General features: G+C 32.9%; 3 protein-coding genes across 4 annotated transcripts; 1 reads left to right on the top strand and 2 right to left on the bottom strand.

Annotated features, from left to right (window-relative positions):
• The first annotated feature begins 3637 nt into the window (after positions 1-3637).
• LOC137835334 (photosynthetic NDH subunit of lumenal location 3, chloroplastic) lies at positions 3638-5274 on the top strand. Its single transcript, XM_068643804.1, has 3 exons — positions 3638-4026; positions 4544-4833; positions 4942-5274. Exons 1-3 carry the CDS (start codon positions 3687-3689, stop codon positions 5056-5058), a joined length of 747 nt encoding a protein of 248 aa, XP_068499905.1. The 5' UTR covers positions 3638-3686; the 3' UTR covers positions 5059-5274.
• A 291-nt stretch (positions 5275-5565) lies between these two features.
• On the bottom strand, positions 5566-12093 carry LOC137835333 (kinesin-like protein KIN-14N). Of its 2 annotated transcripts, XM_068643803.1 has the most exons (19): positions 11902-12093; positions 11673-11782; positions 10427-10509; positions 10025-10274; positions 9661-9805; positions 9469-9578; positions 9239-9358; positions 8942-9124; positions 8487-8696; positions 8335-8409; positions 8105-8251; positions 7885-8023; positions 7665-7774; positions 7329-7490; positions 7017-7240; positions 6696-6777; positions 6495-6599; positions 6304-6408; positions 5566-5940 (listed from the first exon to the last, which is right to left on the bottom strand). In XM_068643803.1, the coding sequence occupies exons 4-19, from the start codon at positions 10214-10216 to the stop codon at positions 5761-5763; spliced, it is 2289 nt and encodes a 762-aa protein (XP_068499904.1). In that variant the 5' UTR covers positions 10217-10274; positions 10427-10509; positions 11673-11782; positions 11902-12093; the 3' UTR covers positions 5566-5760. The 2 variants fall into 2 exon arrangements, with proteins under 2 accessions (XP_068499904.1, XP_068499903.1); XM_068643802.1 differs by having other exon boundaries at positions 11673-12093.
• Positions 12094-16264: 4171 nt separating this feature from the next.
• LOC137835332 (21.7 kDa class VI heat shock protein) lies at positions 16265-17954 on the bottom strand. Its single transcript, XM_068643801.1, has 2 exons — positions 17277-17954; positions 16265-16749 (listed from the first exon to the last, which is right to left on the bottom strand). The coding sequence occupies exons 1-2, from the start codon at positions 17584-17586 to the stop codon at positions 16481-16483; spliced, it is 579 nt and encodes a 192-aa protein (XP_068499902.1). The 5' UTR covers positions 17587-17954; the 3' UTR covers positions 16265-16480.
• Positions 17955-18688: the final 734 nt, after the last annotated feature.

Raw genomic sequence — 18688 nt, 5'->3', positions numbered from 1 at the left:
ACTTTGAATATGAAAATGTTATTAATTTCTTATGGTTCACTATTTGGAAGTTTAAGGGTAGAAAATAGCTAACAAAAATATAAAATATATTGGAGATTGTTCTATATCATATATATTCTTACTAGGAGGAAGTGTTGAAGATCTAAGGTGGTAAAGAGATAATTGTGTTGCAAGTCAAGTTATTTAGTATTGACAAAAGATAAGTGACGTGGACAGTGAGTGACTATGTGGAGCATGCTTAGAGGGACACGTGGTCGAGAGAAAGACGAGTAGTCAAGAAGTTAACATAGTCGCCATTCGTTGAAGCGGCGTTCTTTAGTGTACATAGTCCGTTGTCGCTAGAGTTTCATATCATCGCTGTGTTTGAGAATAGAAGATCAAGTGGTCAGGAATCGCCGTAAGAAACACATTGTCGGATGTTTTAGTAAACTTAGTTAAGGCTGTTAGGAGGTTCAGGCGTGTAAACATCATCACAGAACATAGAGGTTAAGATACAAGGTGATCATGTCCTAGCATGAGAAGTGAGTTAGAGGAAGCAGCTTGCTCATCGGTGATGGGGTTTCCCAGAATGGACATTCATTGATAGCGAGGTTTCCTTAGCTAGAACATGCATGGCGTGTCAGTGAAGAAGGTGGCACTTGCGACAGACGATACCACAAAGATGGTGTACTTTGTTGCATCCCGGTACTTGCCTTGTCAGGTGTGCACTCCAGAGTGTGTTACGTGCTAGGTTACTCCTTGTATGGGTAACTTAGTCGCGTACCGAGATACGTAGAAATGACGCTTGAGTTACTTTAGCCCCAGATGATGATGACACATGTAGAGTTGGATACGAGCCACGTGTCCAAAAGTGTAACTGTCTGGAGAGAGAAAATGCCTAGGTATAAAAGCTGAACTTAACAGAATTTCAAGGGGGGGATTCATTACGATTCATTTAAGAGATAGGGCACTTGAGCACGGTTCCACAAGATCCATTTTCTCTGAGTTTTTGGTGTTCCTGCTGTTGACTTGAGCGTCGGAGCGCCACTGGCCGCAGTGGCGTCGTTCTGTAATTTCAGGTTCTCAAAGAGGAAATCTGGAGCGAGGATTTGAAGTGCACGTGGTGTTGAAGCTGGTGAGTGTAGGTCGTGACGAGGCAACATTCTTGCGTTTAGTCAACCGGCTGGATCAATAAGAAAAAGGAAAAAAAGGGAAGGTACACATGAGAAAGACTCTCCAACTCAAGTCAGTTAGAGTTTTTTGGAAATATCAATGTATATAAGTGAGTAAGAAAGATTCAATGTGTACTTTCTGGAAATTATCATATATTTGTAAATCTTCTACGTCCAAATCATTGTCAAGAATATTCAATAGGTATTATGAAACATTATGGATAGATAAATCATGAAATAAGCGATGATCATAGTATGAACTGATCATTATGATTTAATTATCATATTTTTTGAGTGATTATTGATTATTGCGGGTAGTTACCCCTAGTTTGAAATCCAATAAACAGGTGAATAAGCTCAGTTTCGATACACCCAATTGTATCACATTGCTTAGGAGTCAAGGTTAAAGACAATTTAAATACACATATTCCTCTCTTAATCTCTTGAGACACCTTTTAAGGACAAAATCGTGACAGAGTTTCAAACTCCAAAGTGGACAATAGTTGATTGACCCAAACAATGTTATTTAACATATTTAAGGTCGAAACATTGACATCGCCTATGGGGATGAAAAACCTTCTTTCTCACATTGTTAAAGAGTTGATGTTAAGAATAATTTAAATACACATTCCTCCTTTAATTCTCTAATACACTTTTTAAGAACAAAATCTTTACAAAATTTCAAACTATAAAATGAATAATACTTCAAATACAATAATCGAATATAATATCTCAATATAGTTAAGGTTGTAACAATCTCATCAATGTCCCTTTCATCATTTAATGCGTACAAAATGTTATTATTTGTCATTAACCTTATCATTTTACATAGTATATCAAACAAACTTGGGTTTGTGGTATGTAGGGCATTATTGCCCTCAGATTCATGTTTGATATATTTATGTGGCTCTCCATTCATGAAAATTATTGGGTATCAACCTTATCAAGCATTAGAAGGTGATAAGGTAACTTAACCTATTTAATCATACCCAGTTGTTGGATTATACACCAGTTTATTAATTCCACAGTAATCTTAACCTTCTTTTATTTCTTATATATGATTTTGCTTTTTTCTATTTTTTCTGTAATTTTAATATTTTTAAACATTTACAATTTTAATGTTATTTCCGCCTTAAATAATAGCATCATTATCATATCTAAATATTATCTGATGTTTCATGTTTCATATCTCTTTCACTATTTATAATGACATACTAAACATTTCATATTTTCTGTTTAGAGGGACACACAAATATTTTTATATATAAAATTTTAAAAAATAAAAATTTTAAGAATAATTATGACATCTCAAGTTATTATTCATTATCACTATTTTATGGAAAAAAAGGATAAGTTAAAAGAGAAAATATTTATAAATTATCACCTACTTTTAAATGATGTGGAACCTTTAAATATATTGCATCAGATATCATTCTAAATTTTATAAATATTTTTATACTTTAATTAATTAAATATTTTTACAAATATCTTAAATGAATACGTTGGATTTAGAGTTTAATTGAAAAAAAATAAACGAAGTAAAATGCATATAGAATAGATATTAGAGAAACATAATATATCTTCTAAGATATGAAAATTAAAATTTTAAAAAATACTGCCAAATAAAATATTTAGAAAGCTTAAAATTGCAATTTAAAGTTTTTTCATCGTGTAATAAGAATAAAATAGATATCAATTATTTATATTATTAATTTTTAAGTATATTTTCATCTTCGAAATTTAAACACTGGAATTTTCTTTAATATATTTATTTAACTCTTACTTTTATTCATTTTAACATAAGGTTGATATTGTGCGTGATTATTTAATTTCTGACAAGTAAGCTTCTAATAAAGTTTTGTATGAATTAAAAAAAACAGGGACTAAGAAAGTTTTATTCTCTCAAATAAATTAATTTAGTTAATTATAATTTCAAATAATGAAATTTTAAGATAAAAGATTAAAATATTTTTGAAATTTAGACAATTTAATTTACTAAGCTTTATTTTTCCTTGAAATATAATATTTTCATGCATTTGAAAAAAAGGGTTAGTCCAAAATCTAAATAACCTAAGAATGAAAAAAGTTAAGAAAGAACGATATTGATGAGATGTTATTATAGTTTTCCAAATTTCAGCCTCTGAATGATTACATTATTAATTTTGTTAATCATTGATGTTTAGTGAAATGCTTTTATTATTATTTTCAATGAAATATATATTTTTCAACCATACTTTTATTTATAAAAATCAAATATAGGATTTTACTTCAATAAAACGAGATATTCTCTTAAGTTATAATAAATTACGAGTAATTAAAATGCATTAATATTTTAAATTGGTGCAAAAAGAAGACTTAAAAAAATAATTGGGCCACAACATAACAGAACAGGCCCAGCAAACCCATACATGAGATAAATTGAAATTACTATACAATCCTTGATGAGGATAAACATTTTATTGGCACACATTGGATATAAATCACTTGGCAAAGGATATCAGTGATATAACATAAATTTTGTTTTTCCAAGCTTTGATGAACCATCTTTCTGTCTCACACTTCACTCATTTGAGTTCCTTAATCACCATGGCTCCTTTCACAAACTTGCATGGAGGAGTCTCCAAAACCTTAATACCCCTCACATGTCTTCCAAATGCACACAATAGCATAAAAAGAGGACAAGTAGTTGGATTTCTTGGAAGCAAAACACAAGAGGAACCATCAGAATGTCCAGTTCAAGCCACAAGAAGAGCAGCAGCAATAGGGCTTGCCACTCTAGTGCTCACATGGCCATTCAATGACAAGATTTCATTAGCCAAAGATAATGGTTTCTGGGTTGAAGATCACCCTCTTCCTCGACTAACTGTCACTAACAGTAAGCTCTCTTGTAACTATAGTTTAAACACATAGTTACATACATGGCAAATAAAATGAGTTCAAATTTGGCTTTCATTGCATATTGGGACAATAGTACTTTTTTATTTTACCCTCTAAAATCTGCATCTTGTATTCTAAAAGATGAAGTAAGATACAATAAGTATTGGCTAACAAAGGAACAGTTCAAATTTTCAATAATTTCATTATTTATTCTACTCACACTTCTTTCTTTCAATTATTACGGTATTTTATTGTTTAACCTGCTAAGAATGTGTACAGATACTATGAAAACTTCTTACATGACTTAATAATCATACATGTTAGTTTTGTTCATTTTTACAATAACTGTCTTAAAAATGATTTCTGATACAGTTTTTTCTTTTAGTTAATAGTGTAAAAATTGTTGTACTCACAATTGGGTAGACATTAAACTACCTAAATTTTGTACTGCAAGTTTTGATGAGTAAAATAGGGCATTTCATATCTTCTGATGTGAATGTTTATTATTTGGTTAGATATTGCAAATGAGAAAACGGGGACACGTTCTTTTCTTAAAAGGGGATTGTTCATGCCAAATATTGGACTGAAAGGAAGTGTGCAAAGGATAAAGCATTATTCCTTTGATCTTCTAGCGATGGCAGATTTGGTACATGCAGACACACTCAACTATGTGAGGAAGTACCTAAGACTCAAGTCTACCATCATATACTATGATTTTGACAAGCTTATCTCTGCCACTCCAGTGGATGATGAAAAGCAGCAACTAACTGATATGGCTAACAAATTGTTTGATAATTTTGAAAGGGTAATACTCTTTCTTTTTCTCCCCAATCAAAATTATGTGTTTTATCAGTTATTATGCTATAATAGTAGCTGGACTAATTGTCAAAGTGACTTTGTGATTCAATGACAGCTTGAAGAAGCTTCAAGGAATAAAAGTCTACCTGAGACACAATCATGCTATCAGGAAACTGAAGTTTTGCTTAGAGAGGTCATGGACCGGATGGATGTACTGTACGAAACAATTTGACATGATCTTAACCAAGCTGTGTTACTATTTCTCTTGTCAAAAACCAATTATACGTTTTTGATGTAAAATACTGATTCCAAGAGAAGGGCTGCTCATCAAGAACATAGGAAGATGTTAATAGGTGCCTTTCAGAAGAATTGCAAATGTATGATAGTGTCAAGTACTATTACAGTAATTTCATTTATTGATGGATGTGTATCACCACCCTAGCCATTATATGATGTCTGCATTATACTTTAGAAACATGCTAATGCTACCTTACACCCAAATGGCATACTTGATGCTTGAGTGAAAACCAATCCAACAATTTTTAAGAACACAAAAGTACAGAAGCACGTGACTATCTCCACAGTATAGAATGTAAACAATTTCGAGAGTGAATTTAGTACGTCTGATTTATAAAACATTCTCGAAGATAACAATGATTATCACTTTGATTCTTACACGTTTGACAAAATTAAATACTCCAAAAATGTCCAAGACTGACAAGTATAAGAACAAGCTGAATTTTCCAAAAGAACTATAATAATGAGAAATCTCTTTTTAACTAAATGAATACTTAGTAACTTCTTTACTATACATTACAATCTATAGAGGTGATGTAACATCACTGATGTTAGAATTGGAGTTATTTTGGCTATAGTAGCGATTACACAAATAGGTTAAACAATATATTCATTCATTCATTGATGTATGGAAAGATTAGAAATAGGTCAAGCGAGATTCTATAGGACGTCCATTGGTGTGGCGGCGTGGTGTTCCAATTTCACATGCATTAACTCTTGATGCAAACCGGAGAGAGCATAGTGACTCTCCTGCTGAAGCTTGGTCCGGAGAGATGTTAACAAACATCAATGTTTTTGAGTCCCCACCTAGACAAGGCTGTTCACCATCGAGCACAGCAAATTAGATCACCTCAAATGATTACAAGACAACAAAGAAGCAATCAATATAGTAAAATTGTCAAATCTGCTGCATTGCAATTTTTGTTGAACATTCAACTGATTGCCTATCTAATATCCCAGCTACATGACATGATTTCTTTGGTTTTCTATAGATGAAATATAATTTAGTTATGAAATAGTTTCTTGTATAGAAATTACAATAAAGGGATACTAATAATGTTATACCATTCAAATATATGCTTCAACAAGGCGAGAAAATTATGAGACTGTGTTGAATTTAATATACGGTAAACAACTATGTACTACAGATTATTTTAAAATAAGAACAAAAAATAATCACCTGAAGTAGGTATGTTAGCTTTGAGTTCCTGAATGGGATATGATCCTCCTTCTTGGCCAAGGCAAATATGACATCACTTAATGATGACAGACTTTTATTTATTGCCTAATTACAAGAGAAGGAAAGTTTAGATTGATAGAAAGCAAATAAGTATAGCTATTTGAAATACAAAACATCATGAATTTACATACTTGGGTTTCTTTCAATCGGTCCCCGGTTGAGCCACTCCTCGAAAGACGCTCACTCCCAGCAAGATCAATGAGATTTAGAATTCCTTGTACTTGTTGGTCAGTGCTCTAGCAGAACAACACAGGTTGCAATTTGAATGCATGTCAGAATGTTTCAGAGTGCATTAAATGGTTCAATTTTCATCAGAGGAGAAACAACCATACCTCATTCACACCATAGATTCGAAGAGTGAATACAAAATGACTTCTAGAAGATTGTTCATTCATCTGAGTTTTGCCCACGGATCTAAAAGAAAAACAAATACATTTAAATTCAACAACTACAGGCAAAGGATTTTAACTTCTAGAAGTGTATCAAAATATTTTGTTGCACTAGAACTATGTCCTTTTTTTCCCAAAATTAGTAGTTCATTTGTCTCTTGATCCTATACTATGAATCACAGGGATGTGCAATATAACGTGGCCATAATATCTACATTGAATAAGAGCAATAGAAACCTATAAGGAACCTTATGAAGTAATTACCTGCTATTAGCAGCTTGATTTAAAAGAAATGCAACCTCCTTTACACTCTGAACATCCACTACCGTGAGTTCAGAAACGTGTGTATTTCCATTGGCGTCATGTTTGATGGAGTATTGCTTTCCAGGAGTACCATTTTCCACACGTGTTGGTGTTCCATCTGATGATGACTTATTTGTAGATAACAAATCACGAATGGTTTCATTGTATATTTCCAACATTGACACCTGTTAGTTTTTAAGAAGCAAAAACCTTCTTAGACCTTAACATCACAGTTTATGTTCCACGAATAAAGAAAACTGTACTCTTTATCACCTGCATTTCATATTTCCAGCCTTGGGGTTTCTGAGACTGTTTTGCTTGAAATATTTGTTCTAGCGAACGAGGGATCAAGCCCTTCTCTTCTGGATGTCCAGGTCTGCCCATCATTGTATAAGTTTTCCCTGACCCTGTCTGACCATAGGCAAAAATACAAACCTGGAAAAGAAAATGTCCATTATATCACATTATAAATCAAAACTTGAAAGCCTTTTTGATTAGTTTTGTTCCATATCTGACTAGCAATTACTCAATTGTCAGCAGTTGTGCAATCTATATAATATGATTTTGAAACAATATATAAGGAATAAGAGACAAACTGTAAGAGATTACCTTGTAACCATCAAGAGCACTTTGCACAAGCTGTGAAATTTCAATAAAAACTTCTTCTTGTAATGCATCAGGTGCAAAAACTTTATCAAATGTGAATGAATGTTTTTGGCCTAAAACAGAAATAGCAATATAAGTTACTACATAGTTAAGTAATAAAATATAACAAGCATACATCAATCAGAAAAAAGAGCAACTTCAAGGTTAGTATCATGAGACTTACCACTTTGCGTCAATTCGATGCCCCGTCCAGAAGCTTCCATTGATGTGGGATAAGAAATAACCTTTCCTTCTGTGCTACAAACCTCATCAGGTAACAAAGGCCGCACTCTACAGAACACACGGATGTTCCCTTTCAGTTCCTGTAAAAAACAGATATTAGTATGGTGTGGATGTTGTTTTATTTTTTTCCATAATCAACAATATTTGGCTCAGGGAATTACCAAAATCGTATTGTGTAATTCTTTCCTCAGCTTTTCCCCTACTATAACTTTATATTCTGCATCTTCCAGACGTCTTTGCAACTCATATACAAGCTTTTGTTGCCCTTCAAATTCTGTTCTTGTCTCACTTGCAGATATGTCAGAAACCTAATAAGGAACAAAATACAATGTATCATATCACAAGTCCAATGGGACTTCCTTTTCTTTTAACCTTATGCCTAATTCATTACCTGCAGTTTTTCCTCTGCAATGGTGAGCTTCTCTTGCAGCATCTTTATCCGCTCATCTTGCAAAGCACATTTTGCCTGTGCAGAAAAATAATCAGATTTCTACAATAATAAGAGAATGTGACATTTGTTGAAAAGAACAAGATTAAACCAACCTCCACTTCATTTGTTTTTATGGTCAAGTTATTCAGTTCAGAGCAGGACTTCTCCGTAGAACCTTTAGACTTCTCTAATTCTGAAGTCAAAGTTTGCACTTGAGATAGTTGGCGGTCCCGATCATCCCTCACTTGTTGCAGCTCAACACGAAGAGATCCAACTTCACTGGCCAAGGCATCCTTCTGTTTCGTGGCCTCTTCTTGAGAAGACTAGTAAAACAACCAATGAAACTACGTAAGATACTAGTTGCATGGTAAGTAAAATGTGTTCCTGAAATTCCAAGGAAGGATAATAATAACATGTCCGCATTTACTTATGATTAGAAATAAAGAAGAAAATACAGAAGAAAGATAAAATGCATATTACTTGTAGGTATCAACTATTATTGCTCTCTTAACCATGGCTACTTGAATTTGAATTTAAAACAGTTCAGACTCCAGAGCAGCAAACTCACCATAGACAAAGTAAGCTGGCCCTTTAACATAGTAAGGTTCTCCACTACCGTAGCTTTCTCTTTTTCCACCTGCTTAAGTTCAGTTTCAACTGAAGAAAGCTCTGAATGAAGTTTTCCATTGTACTGCTGCAAGCTCGTTATGTAATCTTGTAACCGCTTATACATGTCATTGAGTGATGATATCTGTAGAAATCCATTGATGTGGACATTTAGATATAAGAATAATTCCTGACACAACTAACAGTACAAGACAAGAAGCATAAAAAATATTGAATTGAGACTTTGATATTATTTTACCTTCTGATTTGCACTTTGGAGGTCCCGTTGTGCTCTCCCAAGATCTTCCTGTAGTGTATTCTGTGACCTCTCAAAGTTCAGCCTGGCCTCTCTCTCCTTAACAAGATTTTCTGCTGCTGCCTAGTGTTTTCAGAGATAATGAGTATAAATTATTATCAAATATTAACCTTTCCGTAGCATTTTGCTTCACCCATGAAATTCCACTGACTTGACTTGAAAATCTCACTTACTGTTTTTTCTGATTCTTCCTTCACTAATTTCTCTTGTAAAGAAGTGCAATTCCGTCTCATTTCAACAATAATTGAGTTTAGTTCATCTTCCTTGATTTTTAGTAACAACTCTGCAATTAAATAAATCTAACTGCATTAGTCCAGAAACTTGATAATGCTTTTCCAAACAAGGAAAGGAGAAACAATCTCAACCTATCTCTTTGCATTTTTGCTGGGCTAATTCCAATGAACTCTTCAATTTTTCTTGCTCTAGTGAGTAGCTAATCTCAAGGTCTTGGAACCACCTGATGCAAACCTTCAGCCTTTTTATATAATCCATCATATTTTCACATCTTTCCTAAGAGCACAAAACCTGATGTTAACATAAGGCAATGATAACTAACCAAGCAGTAATTCAAGTAGAACTACCATATATACAAGTATACCCTAATTAAGGACCAAAACCTTGGCAACCCTTGGATCTCAAACATAAATAGCCAATGCCAACAACCTAGAAATAAAATACATATCACACAAACTCAATGACCATTAAGCCAAGCCACAGACTTCAACTAACCTTATAATTAAATCTGTCTTTCCTTTTGGCCTTTTCATTCAGCAGGGCCTCCACATCCTCCCTGGTGAACTCTATAATGCCATAATCTGAGCCAGCATTGCTTGGTGGAGCACTACTAGGGCCAAGATCATGGCCACCATTTACAACCCCAAAAGCTGGCCTTGTTCTTCCGTTAATAGGAGTTCCCACCATCTCTTCTTTCTGACCCAGCTCGCTGGTCTTTGTCTATGAGGAGCTCATTACCCACAAACTGGGAAAACCACAACAAAAAGATAACTTTTTTAACCGTGATATTTAACTTGCACTGAGAAAATGTTACGGGAAACTAACAAACACAACCCCGTGACTGAAACTCGGGTGAAAAAGGGAAAAACAAATCATGGGCATGAGAAAAGAAGGTACCTTTGAACCTTGAAGAGGTTGAAGGTGTGTATGTGAATGATGGTTGGCATCAGTCTCCGTTTTGACGCTCACCACTCCACTAACTGCAGTAAAGAGAGAAAGAAAGAACTAGTATTGTGGGGTCATGTCATGGATTGTGTTGAAAGCTAACAAGAGATGAAAGAAGTTGCTTTAGGAAGAAGAGATTGGTGATAATCCACACACACACAAACACAAAAGAGCATAAAGAGAGAGGAGAAAGAAAAATGGAGGTGGATCCTTAAAAAGAAAAAAAGAGGTGAAAAAGTGTTAATGGATTGTTGTTATTGTTGTGTTGGTAAGTGGACTTCCAATGAATTGTAGATCTGTGTTGTGTTGTGTTTGGTACTGTTTGTCAGTGAGGACTTACTTTAGATTTTTTACTGCCTCACATTTTCAACTTTTTAAATCACCTCCTGCCCATCACGTGTAAGATTCGTTTTTCCATGCAATACATTAATTACCCCAAGAAATTTAAATTTAAATATTTACTAAACTTTATGTCTTCTCACTTATTTTAAATAATTTTATGCAAGTTATTTTTTTTTATACCATATCAGGGAAGTTAAATATTTATTTTCTAAATATTTAACACAACTGCATATTATCTGTTAACATTAAAGAATCTTATACAAACTACATGTATTGCCTTTGTTGTATTGTTATAAAGAGGGTTAAACTGAAACTTATTAAATACCAGTTGATGAAGACTTCAACAAATTGAAAAAGGATGTGTAATATTTGCTTGAAAGTGATGGTTTGGTAGCACTGAAGTTACCTTCAGGAATACGAAATGCTTTCATTTACCTTAGATTCATATATAATCTTTTACAAAATAAATAGCTAAACCATATAAAACCTCTTGTTTTTTTCATTTTAATATCTATTTGTCTATGATTTTTGAAAGCTAGCAGTGATGTCGCGTGATACATTATTATAATCCCAACGTTTGGATTACAAAAAATGATGAAGACACATCTAAAAAAGTGGAACTGGGTGAATTTTTTTTCTGTACCAATAATTTTTTTCTCAGCATTTTAACTAAACTGCTACAACAGTTGTGTGTTTTTTCCATCACACAAGATGATTAGGGAGAAAGAAACATTTTCTTGATGGTAATTTTATTCCCAAACTGCAGGAGCAACAGACCTTAGACAAGTGACACAAATAAATGAATAAAATCCATTTCAACAGTCTTTAAATAAATAAAAAAGAATAAATTAATTACCTTATTAGTTCATTCTGCTGCTGTAGCAGGATCCAACAGAACATCATCCAAATCCTAATAATTAATTAAATCCAAACTTTTGCAGCCTTCTTAGACCACTAAACAATTATCTGAGTTGTGTCAGAAGCGAGTTAAGAATTTACACTTTGCCAAGAGAGGTTAATTAGCCTGCACACCCTTTGCCAAGTGCCAAGTTATGAAAGGGGAAACAGTGAAGAAGGTACCATACATGACTCAACACAAGTAGTTGTTTGTTGGTGTTTCCATTCACTTCTTGGTACTCAGCTGCATTCCTTGTCCTTTTCTTATGACCCCCTCTTTTCTTTGAGCCTTCTTCTTCAACTATGCTTCTTGATTTGACTTATCCTCCTCCCTCTATGCACCAAAAGAAAGTTTGTCCTAAGCGTGTTCATTGCATTCCATTGCATTGCATTGCTACAATAATATATATAGTGGACATCATTGTCCATGTTAAGTAGAATAAAGCTCAAAATTCTTTGTGTCACGATCTCACTCTAGATGTTCGGATCTTGCCCTTTGGCACTGTCGGCAAAATTACAAGGGAATAATAATAGATCAATCACACACCATTTGCTTGGTCTTGCTTTGCATAAATTCTCATTAAGTATTGGTCTGTGTTACCACAAATGAAAGTGCGTTTAGGAAATTTTTGGTGATTTTAGGCTTGTCACAAATACTATTTTAACCACATAATTTTCCTTTGCTAGATTGCCAAGCAATTCCGTGCTTGATTCTTAAGTATGTGGAAAGGTTAATTAAGTCTTTGTTGGAGGCAGCAAGGAATATTATCAGTTAGGTGTGATGAGTAATAACTACATAATTGCTTAGTAAGTATTGCATATTTATTGTTCCATCGGCTCATTGATCTACCAATAACTATTGACATTGTAATTATCATTTGGGTGTATAATACAAAGCTCTTGGTCACACATAAGTTTCTACATATAACAAAGAGCACATGTAGCTTAAAATTTGTTGGTTTATAAATGGTATATGGCATCATTTTTTTTTATGTGTGGCCCTTTGACTTTCACATGATCATTGAGTAAACTAAGTTTGATTATTCACTTTAGCTTTTGGGGTTAATGTTAGTTTAACAATTCCAAGGTAGTGTGGGACAAAATGAGTAGACTAATTAAAACTGAAATCAACTCAAGTAGAGAATTTTGGTTGCACTTGTTGGCCTGCAGTAATCTGAACAGTGACTTCTCCAAGTGTCATGAATTGAAGATTATCCTGAAACCTAGCTAGTACTTTACAATGAAAGTTGAACCTTGGTTTGACCAAACTGAAGCCATATCTGAGTGTTTTGGTCTGCTTGGTTTTGCTCTAGGGAACCTGGATGATGAAACCAACATGGAATTTGGAATTCTCTTGTTTGTTTATCTTTAGACATTTATTATGGTTTCAAAATTAAAGCTTATCACACAATAAAAAAAAAAACTCTGAAATAAAAATCAATTTTAAAAATAAGAAATAAATAATTACTATAGTAACTAAATTAAAGACATTTTAAAAGTAAATAAAAAATTGATTTCTAAATTAGTTTTTATTATTGTTAAATAGTTTTTAAATTGGTATCTAATTAGCTATCAGGTTTTAACTACCAATTATTTATATTCTAAATTTGGTAACAAAATCATTAGTTGCTAATTAGATACAAATTTAAAAATCATTTAACAATAATAAAAATTAATTTAGAAATTAAAAGTGTTTTTAGTTTCTAAAATGATCTCTAATGTAGTCATTATAGCAACTAATTATTATTTTTTCTTTTAAAATTGATTTTTATTTCATGATTTCCTTACAGTGAGATAAGATATATTTCACTCCTTTAATTTTGGGCTTAATCTTAAATTTTCTCTTAATTTATTATATATTTATGATAAAAAAAATTGAAAATGAAGGAAATGAAGTCAGCATTCAACACAAAGACTTGATCAATCTCATGATTTTCTTGCTCAATCATTTATGACTTTAACTGTTTTCAGTTCATAATTTCATTTCATTTTCTGAAAGTAAAAAACAAAATCTTATCATATCATATTTATTGCTATTAAATTATTATAATTACTTCATTTAATTTTATTTTCCAATATTTTAGATATCAAATAAATAGAAAAGACAAATTAAAATTTTCTTTTGAATTATTTTTTTTTATAAATTCTTAATTGAAATATCTAAAAAACATTTGAATTATATTTTATAATTTTAAAATATACTAACACCCATAAAATAAACTAAATTTAGAGAGAGTGAAATGTGTTAAAAGAGTCGAACAAAACAAGTTTGAAAACGTAATTCACTCGGTATTCAAAAACTCTGAAAACCATGAAAAGGCAAATTTGTCTTCATCGCATATTTAACATTTCAAAATTCAAAGATTTTAATTCAGAATCGACGATATTTGAACAGAAATTTATTTGATCATTCGCTAATTAATCTTATATATTCTCATCCATTATCCATAAACATACAATAGAAATAAGATATTATATTTGTTTTATAGAATAATTCCAAATGAAAATAACATGGGGATGTAGCTCATATGGTAGAGCGCTCGCTTAGCATGCGAGAGGTACTGGTAACATTTCTTTGGTGTATTCTGATGAAGAAGAAAAAACAGTAACATTGTTTTTGCAAGAAATTCTTCCTTTTGATTATTTTACACGAAACAGTTGAGTTGTCTCTGTCAGTGTCATTTGGCAAGCCGTTAAATGTGTCTTACAAAGTTTATGGCTTACACGTAACTGTGTCCAATTAATGCCATTTACATGTTCGGGAAAAAACTGCCTCTGGGACAGTTATATTTTCAGAAATCATACGCAACCAGGTGTATTGGGCCTCTTCATTGATAAGGTTGTCTCAAAAAGTTTCAGCTCTTTATGCTATATAATTGCTATACATTGCCTTCTTTGTATTTAACAAGTGCCCATAAGAGATGAAATTCCCCTCCCTTGTTAACATTTTTGTGAGGGTGCCTTAGTATTAAGCTATATCAAAAATGGTTTAGAAGATATAATTTAATCATGTAAAACCTACTTTGTAAGGGGAGTTTGTCTTCACTTACTTATTTAGCTGATATGGAATCTTTGCCGGGTTTTAATTAATCAGTAGTGTTTTAGGGTCCATTTGTCCTAATAGCCCTTTTCGTTACACACCAAAATTAAGATTTATATAGTTCATGGATGCAATGTTCTTTTCGTATAACTATTTGAAGTTGGGAATAGTATATTTTGTCATTGAGTTTTCTGGCTTTCATTAGGTCTGATGATTCTTTCAATTTTCATGTTGTTTTGCTCCAATCCTTCATGAAAGTCGTCATTATTATGCAATTTGTGAATCAGGTAAATTTGGACGAGTAGTGCTTGTCATGGTGTTTTTTTATCTCGTTTCCTTTGTTGCTACCTGATGTGAGGGCACAATTTTCAATGCTTAATTGATCATCATAATGAATTATTGACCCTCTAAAATGAGATGGACAATGGCAGTGAGAAAATTGCATGACACTGTTCAAGATACTTAGAATTGTGTTATTCACACAGTATTGTACAACAACATTTCTTTGTCTATTACATCACATTATTACTTACAAAATAATGTTTCCTTTATGTTGCAAGTGGATAAGTAAAACCAGGTGCCCCTGAAGACAATGCAAGAGATTATTAGGAGTAGAAAACATGTGTGACTTGTGGTGCCTAATCTTGTTAAGTTTTGCAGGTAAAACAGCTGTCGGATTATAATTCCTTTAAATGTCATGAGGCTCACGTTCAACTAACAATAAATTTTTACAACCAACCCATTTACTCAATCATGAATGTCTTTTGAAATGTGCATGCACAATGGAGTTGTGATGATTAATATACATGTCCATGGACTTGTTAAGAATGAGAATTGCTGCTTTACCCATTGCATATTTTTATGAAACAAATGTTTATGTAACTTCAAGCATATATAATTTTGTTTGCGTCATTAAATGCTGTTCTGTTGCCTGTGCATCTAGAAATTGAGGATTGGCCTTCACTATATAAAATATATGTATATATAAAGATATAGATGTGTTGCATTCCATTCTATCTCTTCATTTTCATTATTATGTGGTATGTATTTCATGTTGATTTAAACTTAGTTTTTAGCACAACTTCAGAATTTCTCTTTTTAGGACATTGTTATGATTTGTCTGTTTTTTATGCTGTAAGGAGCAGTTATCTGGGTAATTTAAGTTTGAAAATTAAGTTGGATAAATTGCTTTTAATATCTTTTTAGGTACATCTTCCACTCTCATGTAACTTTATTTTTAGATGATTCTTACCGATTTGTGTTTCTACAGAGACCAATTTATTACAAATTTATGATTTTTTAGAGCAACCAATGAAACAGTATTCTTTGATGTAGTATGAACATTTTCTACTATTTTCTATGTATTTAATCTGGAAACTTGAAACTCTCAGTAGAAATGTATGCTGATGGGGATCATGATATTGCATTGGCTACTACAATAGTAAAGTCCTCTGTTCGTCTTTCAATGATCACTGTCAATCAAAATAATCATTAAAAAAACAACTCTAACATTAAATAAACACAATTTCTTTTTATTCCCTTCCCCTAGCACATATATATGTGTTATACATCATCAGAAGGCCTTCTCATGCTGGCTGATATCAGTTTGAGATTTGAGAGTTATAACTTTGTTAAATGTTAATATGCATAGAAGCTGCTAATAGATTGTGACAAACTCTAGTAGCTCTTCACCTGTTATTTCTTAAATTTACAGTGCTTCTGCATGTTTAAGCCACGTCCTTTCCCTGAGGAAGATCACGACCCTGTTGGCTCTTCGGAATCCGTATTTCTAAGTATATATCATTATGTATGTATGCTTCTATATTATTCCAATCTGCATCCTCTGGCATCTCAAGCCTTCGCACATATCCATGTTCCCACCAATGGCCACATCTCCAGTCATGTGCCTTTGAGTCTCTTTGCTGCTTCCACGGTCCACTAATTTCCACAACCTTCCCTTTATCAACAATGACTTGAATGTTACTTTTCCCAGTTCCTGTTTTGACAAACCACTGGTGTCACAGAAATTTTGTCTAGTTAAGCACTTTTCTTAATTGAATCTAAGGAAACTTGGCCCCATCAACTCCAATCGGCTCAAGTTCATTTATTTGGTTATTTGCTTCAAAGATCCACTGCACTATAGTTTGTGAGCTTAACAAATGTAAGTTTGCACTATCAACTAATCGGAAACCATTCTTAATCAGAAATTATTCTTAATTTTACTTTACAAAGTAATTAGCATACATGACAGTTTGTAATTAGATATAGTTAGGTGACAGTGTTACACTATTAGTGCCTATATTATTTATTCATAGATTACTACCCCTTAGTACAAGTTAAGAAAATTCTTGAAGCAAGGTGAAAGCTCTCCTTAGGTGCCTACAAATATAATATAGTTCCTCCAATTCTGAGATCATAGTTTTTTTTTCAGATCTATAAAATGATGGGGTAGTTTCATTGTATCATAATTTAACATATATTCAGTTTACAAAATAAGGGTAATTGAAAAGCTCTTTGTCTTACCTGGTATTTCTGCTTTTAATATATAGCCTTCACCTGTCTGACACCAATCCACAGTGCTTTGGCTGGAGCTCCTTAAATGAGATAACAATACATCTGACTCAAACTCCCATAGAGGGAAGGCGTCAGAAGGATCAAAGAACTTCCCAAACAACAGTGGACTGAAAAGTGATCCTTCACCAAAAACCTTATGCACTGATGGATTAGTCTGGCCGAAGAATCTCTTGAAAGGCTCTTCTCCCAGTGAAACACACCATTTATGTGGAGTTTGATCTTCTGTTTGAACCTCAAGCCTCTTGTTAGAACTAGTCATCTATGCTAGAAAAACTGAATAATTGTGAGGCTCTGGTGGAGAGAGTTTTGTTACCTTTCTCTTATAGTGTGAGAGAAGCCATCTAATGAAACACAGAACAAATTCCTTTGGCATATTTGGGGGCTGTAAAGCAATGAAGGAATATTTTCTTTTCTAAATTTTTCTTCCATCAAAAGAGAAACCATGTCAGGCATATTGCGTATAGCTAAAGGATATGTGGTATCCCTATGCATTTTGGTTGTCTAACACAAGATGTGAAAAATGGAAAGGGATACCAATCAAGTCAAAGTCTTCTGACAACTGATAGATGCTCTAGCAGAATCTGTGAACCCTTTGTGGGAATGATTTGGCTTAATTAAGTTCATTGTAATAAATAATGTTTATGCAACTCTAGTTATTCTTTTAAGTGGCTACTGAATTACTTACTAGCCATCACAGTATTGGTTCTGTCAGCTTATTTTAAAGAAATAATCATTTATTTTTGTCAACTTTTCAAGAGAACTTTAAAGAATCAAATTAATTATTTTCAAGAAAAAGTAGTTCCCAAACATACTTCAACCTCTTTCTGGTTGTTACATGAAAATAAGGGATTCAACTTTCATGTTCTATCTTATGCCATACATCCATATTACTCGGGCAAGAGTTTTCCAATTACTGAGCTAGAGTGGGACATGCTTTGATCTATTCAATGAATCATGAATGTATATGTACTTCATAAACTCGAACAGAAGATTACTGAATTCACAGATTGAGCACCGACAAGCATCAACTTTCTTGCTCCTTTTCTCTGCTAAGATACTTTGCAACCGGCTTATTTACCTGTTTGTCACGTGCCAGGCATGAAGAATTGATGCTTTCTTGTTGTAGATTGCTTGCATATGATAAAATCAAGACAAAGGACTTTGCCATGGTGCATGTTTTAACAAGAGCAGATATACAAGTGGTTGCAATTTTGCTATGCTAATAATGGCTCATCATCACAAAGTTTAAATTTTCTGAAGCGTGATAAACTGTTACAAGTGTCATTATAAAACTTTCTATTGCCCCTATTCAATTTTTTAATCATATCAGAAGAAAATATAAGTCCTTTCCTATAATCCTG

Source organism: Phaseolus vulgaris, chromosome 5 (assembly GCF_000499845.2).
Source record: "Phaseolus vulgaris cultivar G19833 chromosome 5, P. vulgaris v2.0, whole genome shotgun sequence".
Lineage (NCBI taxonomy): Eukaryota > Viridiplantae > Streptophyta > Magnoliopsida > Fabales > Fabaceae > Phaseolus > Phaseolus vulgaris.
Note: the sequence above shows the minus strand (reverse complement) of the source record. Positions and strands in the feature narration are given on the sequence as shown.

Bases quoted from the DNA above. Each gene is read 5' to 3' on its own strand.
- LOC137835334 (XM_068643804.1), top strand. From the start codon at position 3,687: ATGAACCATCTTTCTGTCTCACACTTCACTCATTTGAGTTCCTTAATC. The intron at 4,027-4,543 runs GTAAGCTCTCTT...TTATTTGGTTAG, and splicing joins TCGACTAACTGTCACTAACA to ATATTGCAAATGAGAAAACG. The intron at 4,834-4,941 runs GTAATACTCTTT...ATTCAATGACAG, and splicing joins TGTTTGATAATTTTGAAAGG to CTTGAAGAAGCTTCAAGGAA.
- LOC137835333 (XM_068643802.1), bottom strand. From the start codon at position 10,216: ATGGTGGGAACTCCTATTAACGGAAGAACAAGGCCAGCTTTTGGGGTT. The intron at 9,359-9,468 runs GTAAGTGAGATT...TGAAAACACTAG, and splicing joins AGGAAGAATCAGAAAAAACA to GCAGCAGCAGAAAATCTTGT. The intron at 8,410-8,486 runs GTTGGTTTAATC...TTTTCTGCACAG, and splicing joins TAAAAACAAATGAAGTGGAG to GCAAAATGTGCTTTGCAAGA.
- LOC137835332 (XM_068643801.1), bottom strand. From the start codon at position 17,586: ATGACTAGTTCTAACAAGAGGCTTGAGGTTCAAACAGAAGATCAAACT. The intron at 16,750-17,276 runs GTAAGACAAAGA...TTGTCAAAACAG, and splicing joins ATTAAAAGCAGAAATACCAG to GAACTGGGAAAAGTAACATT.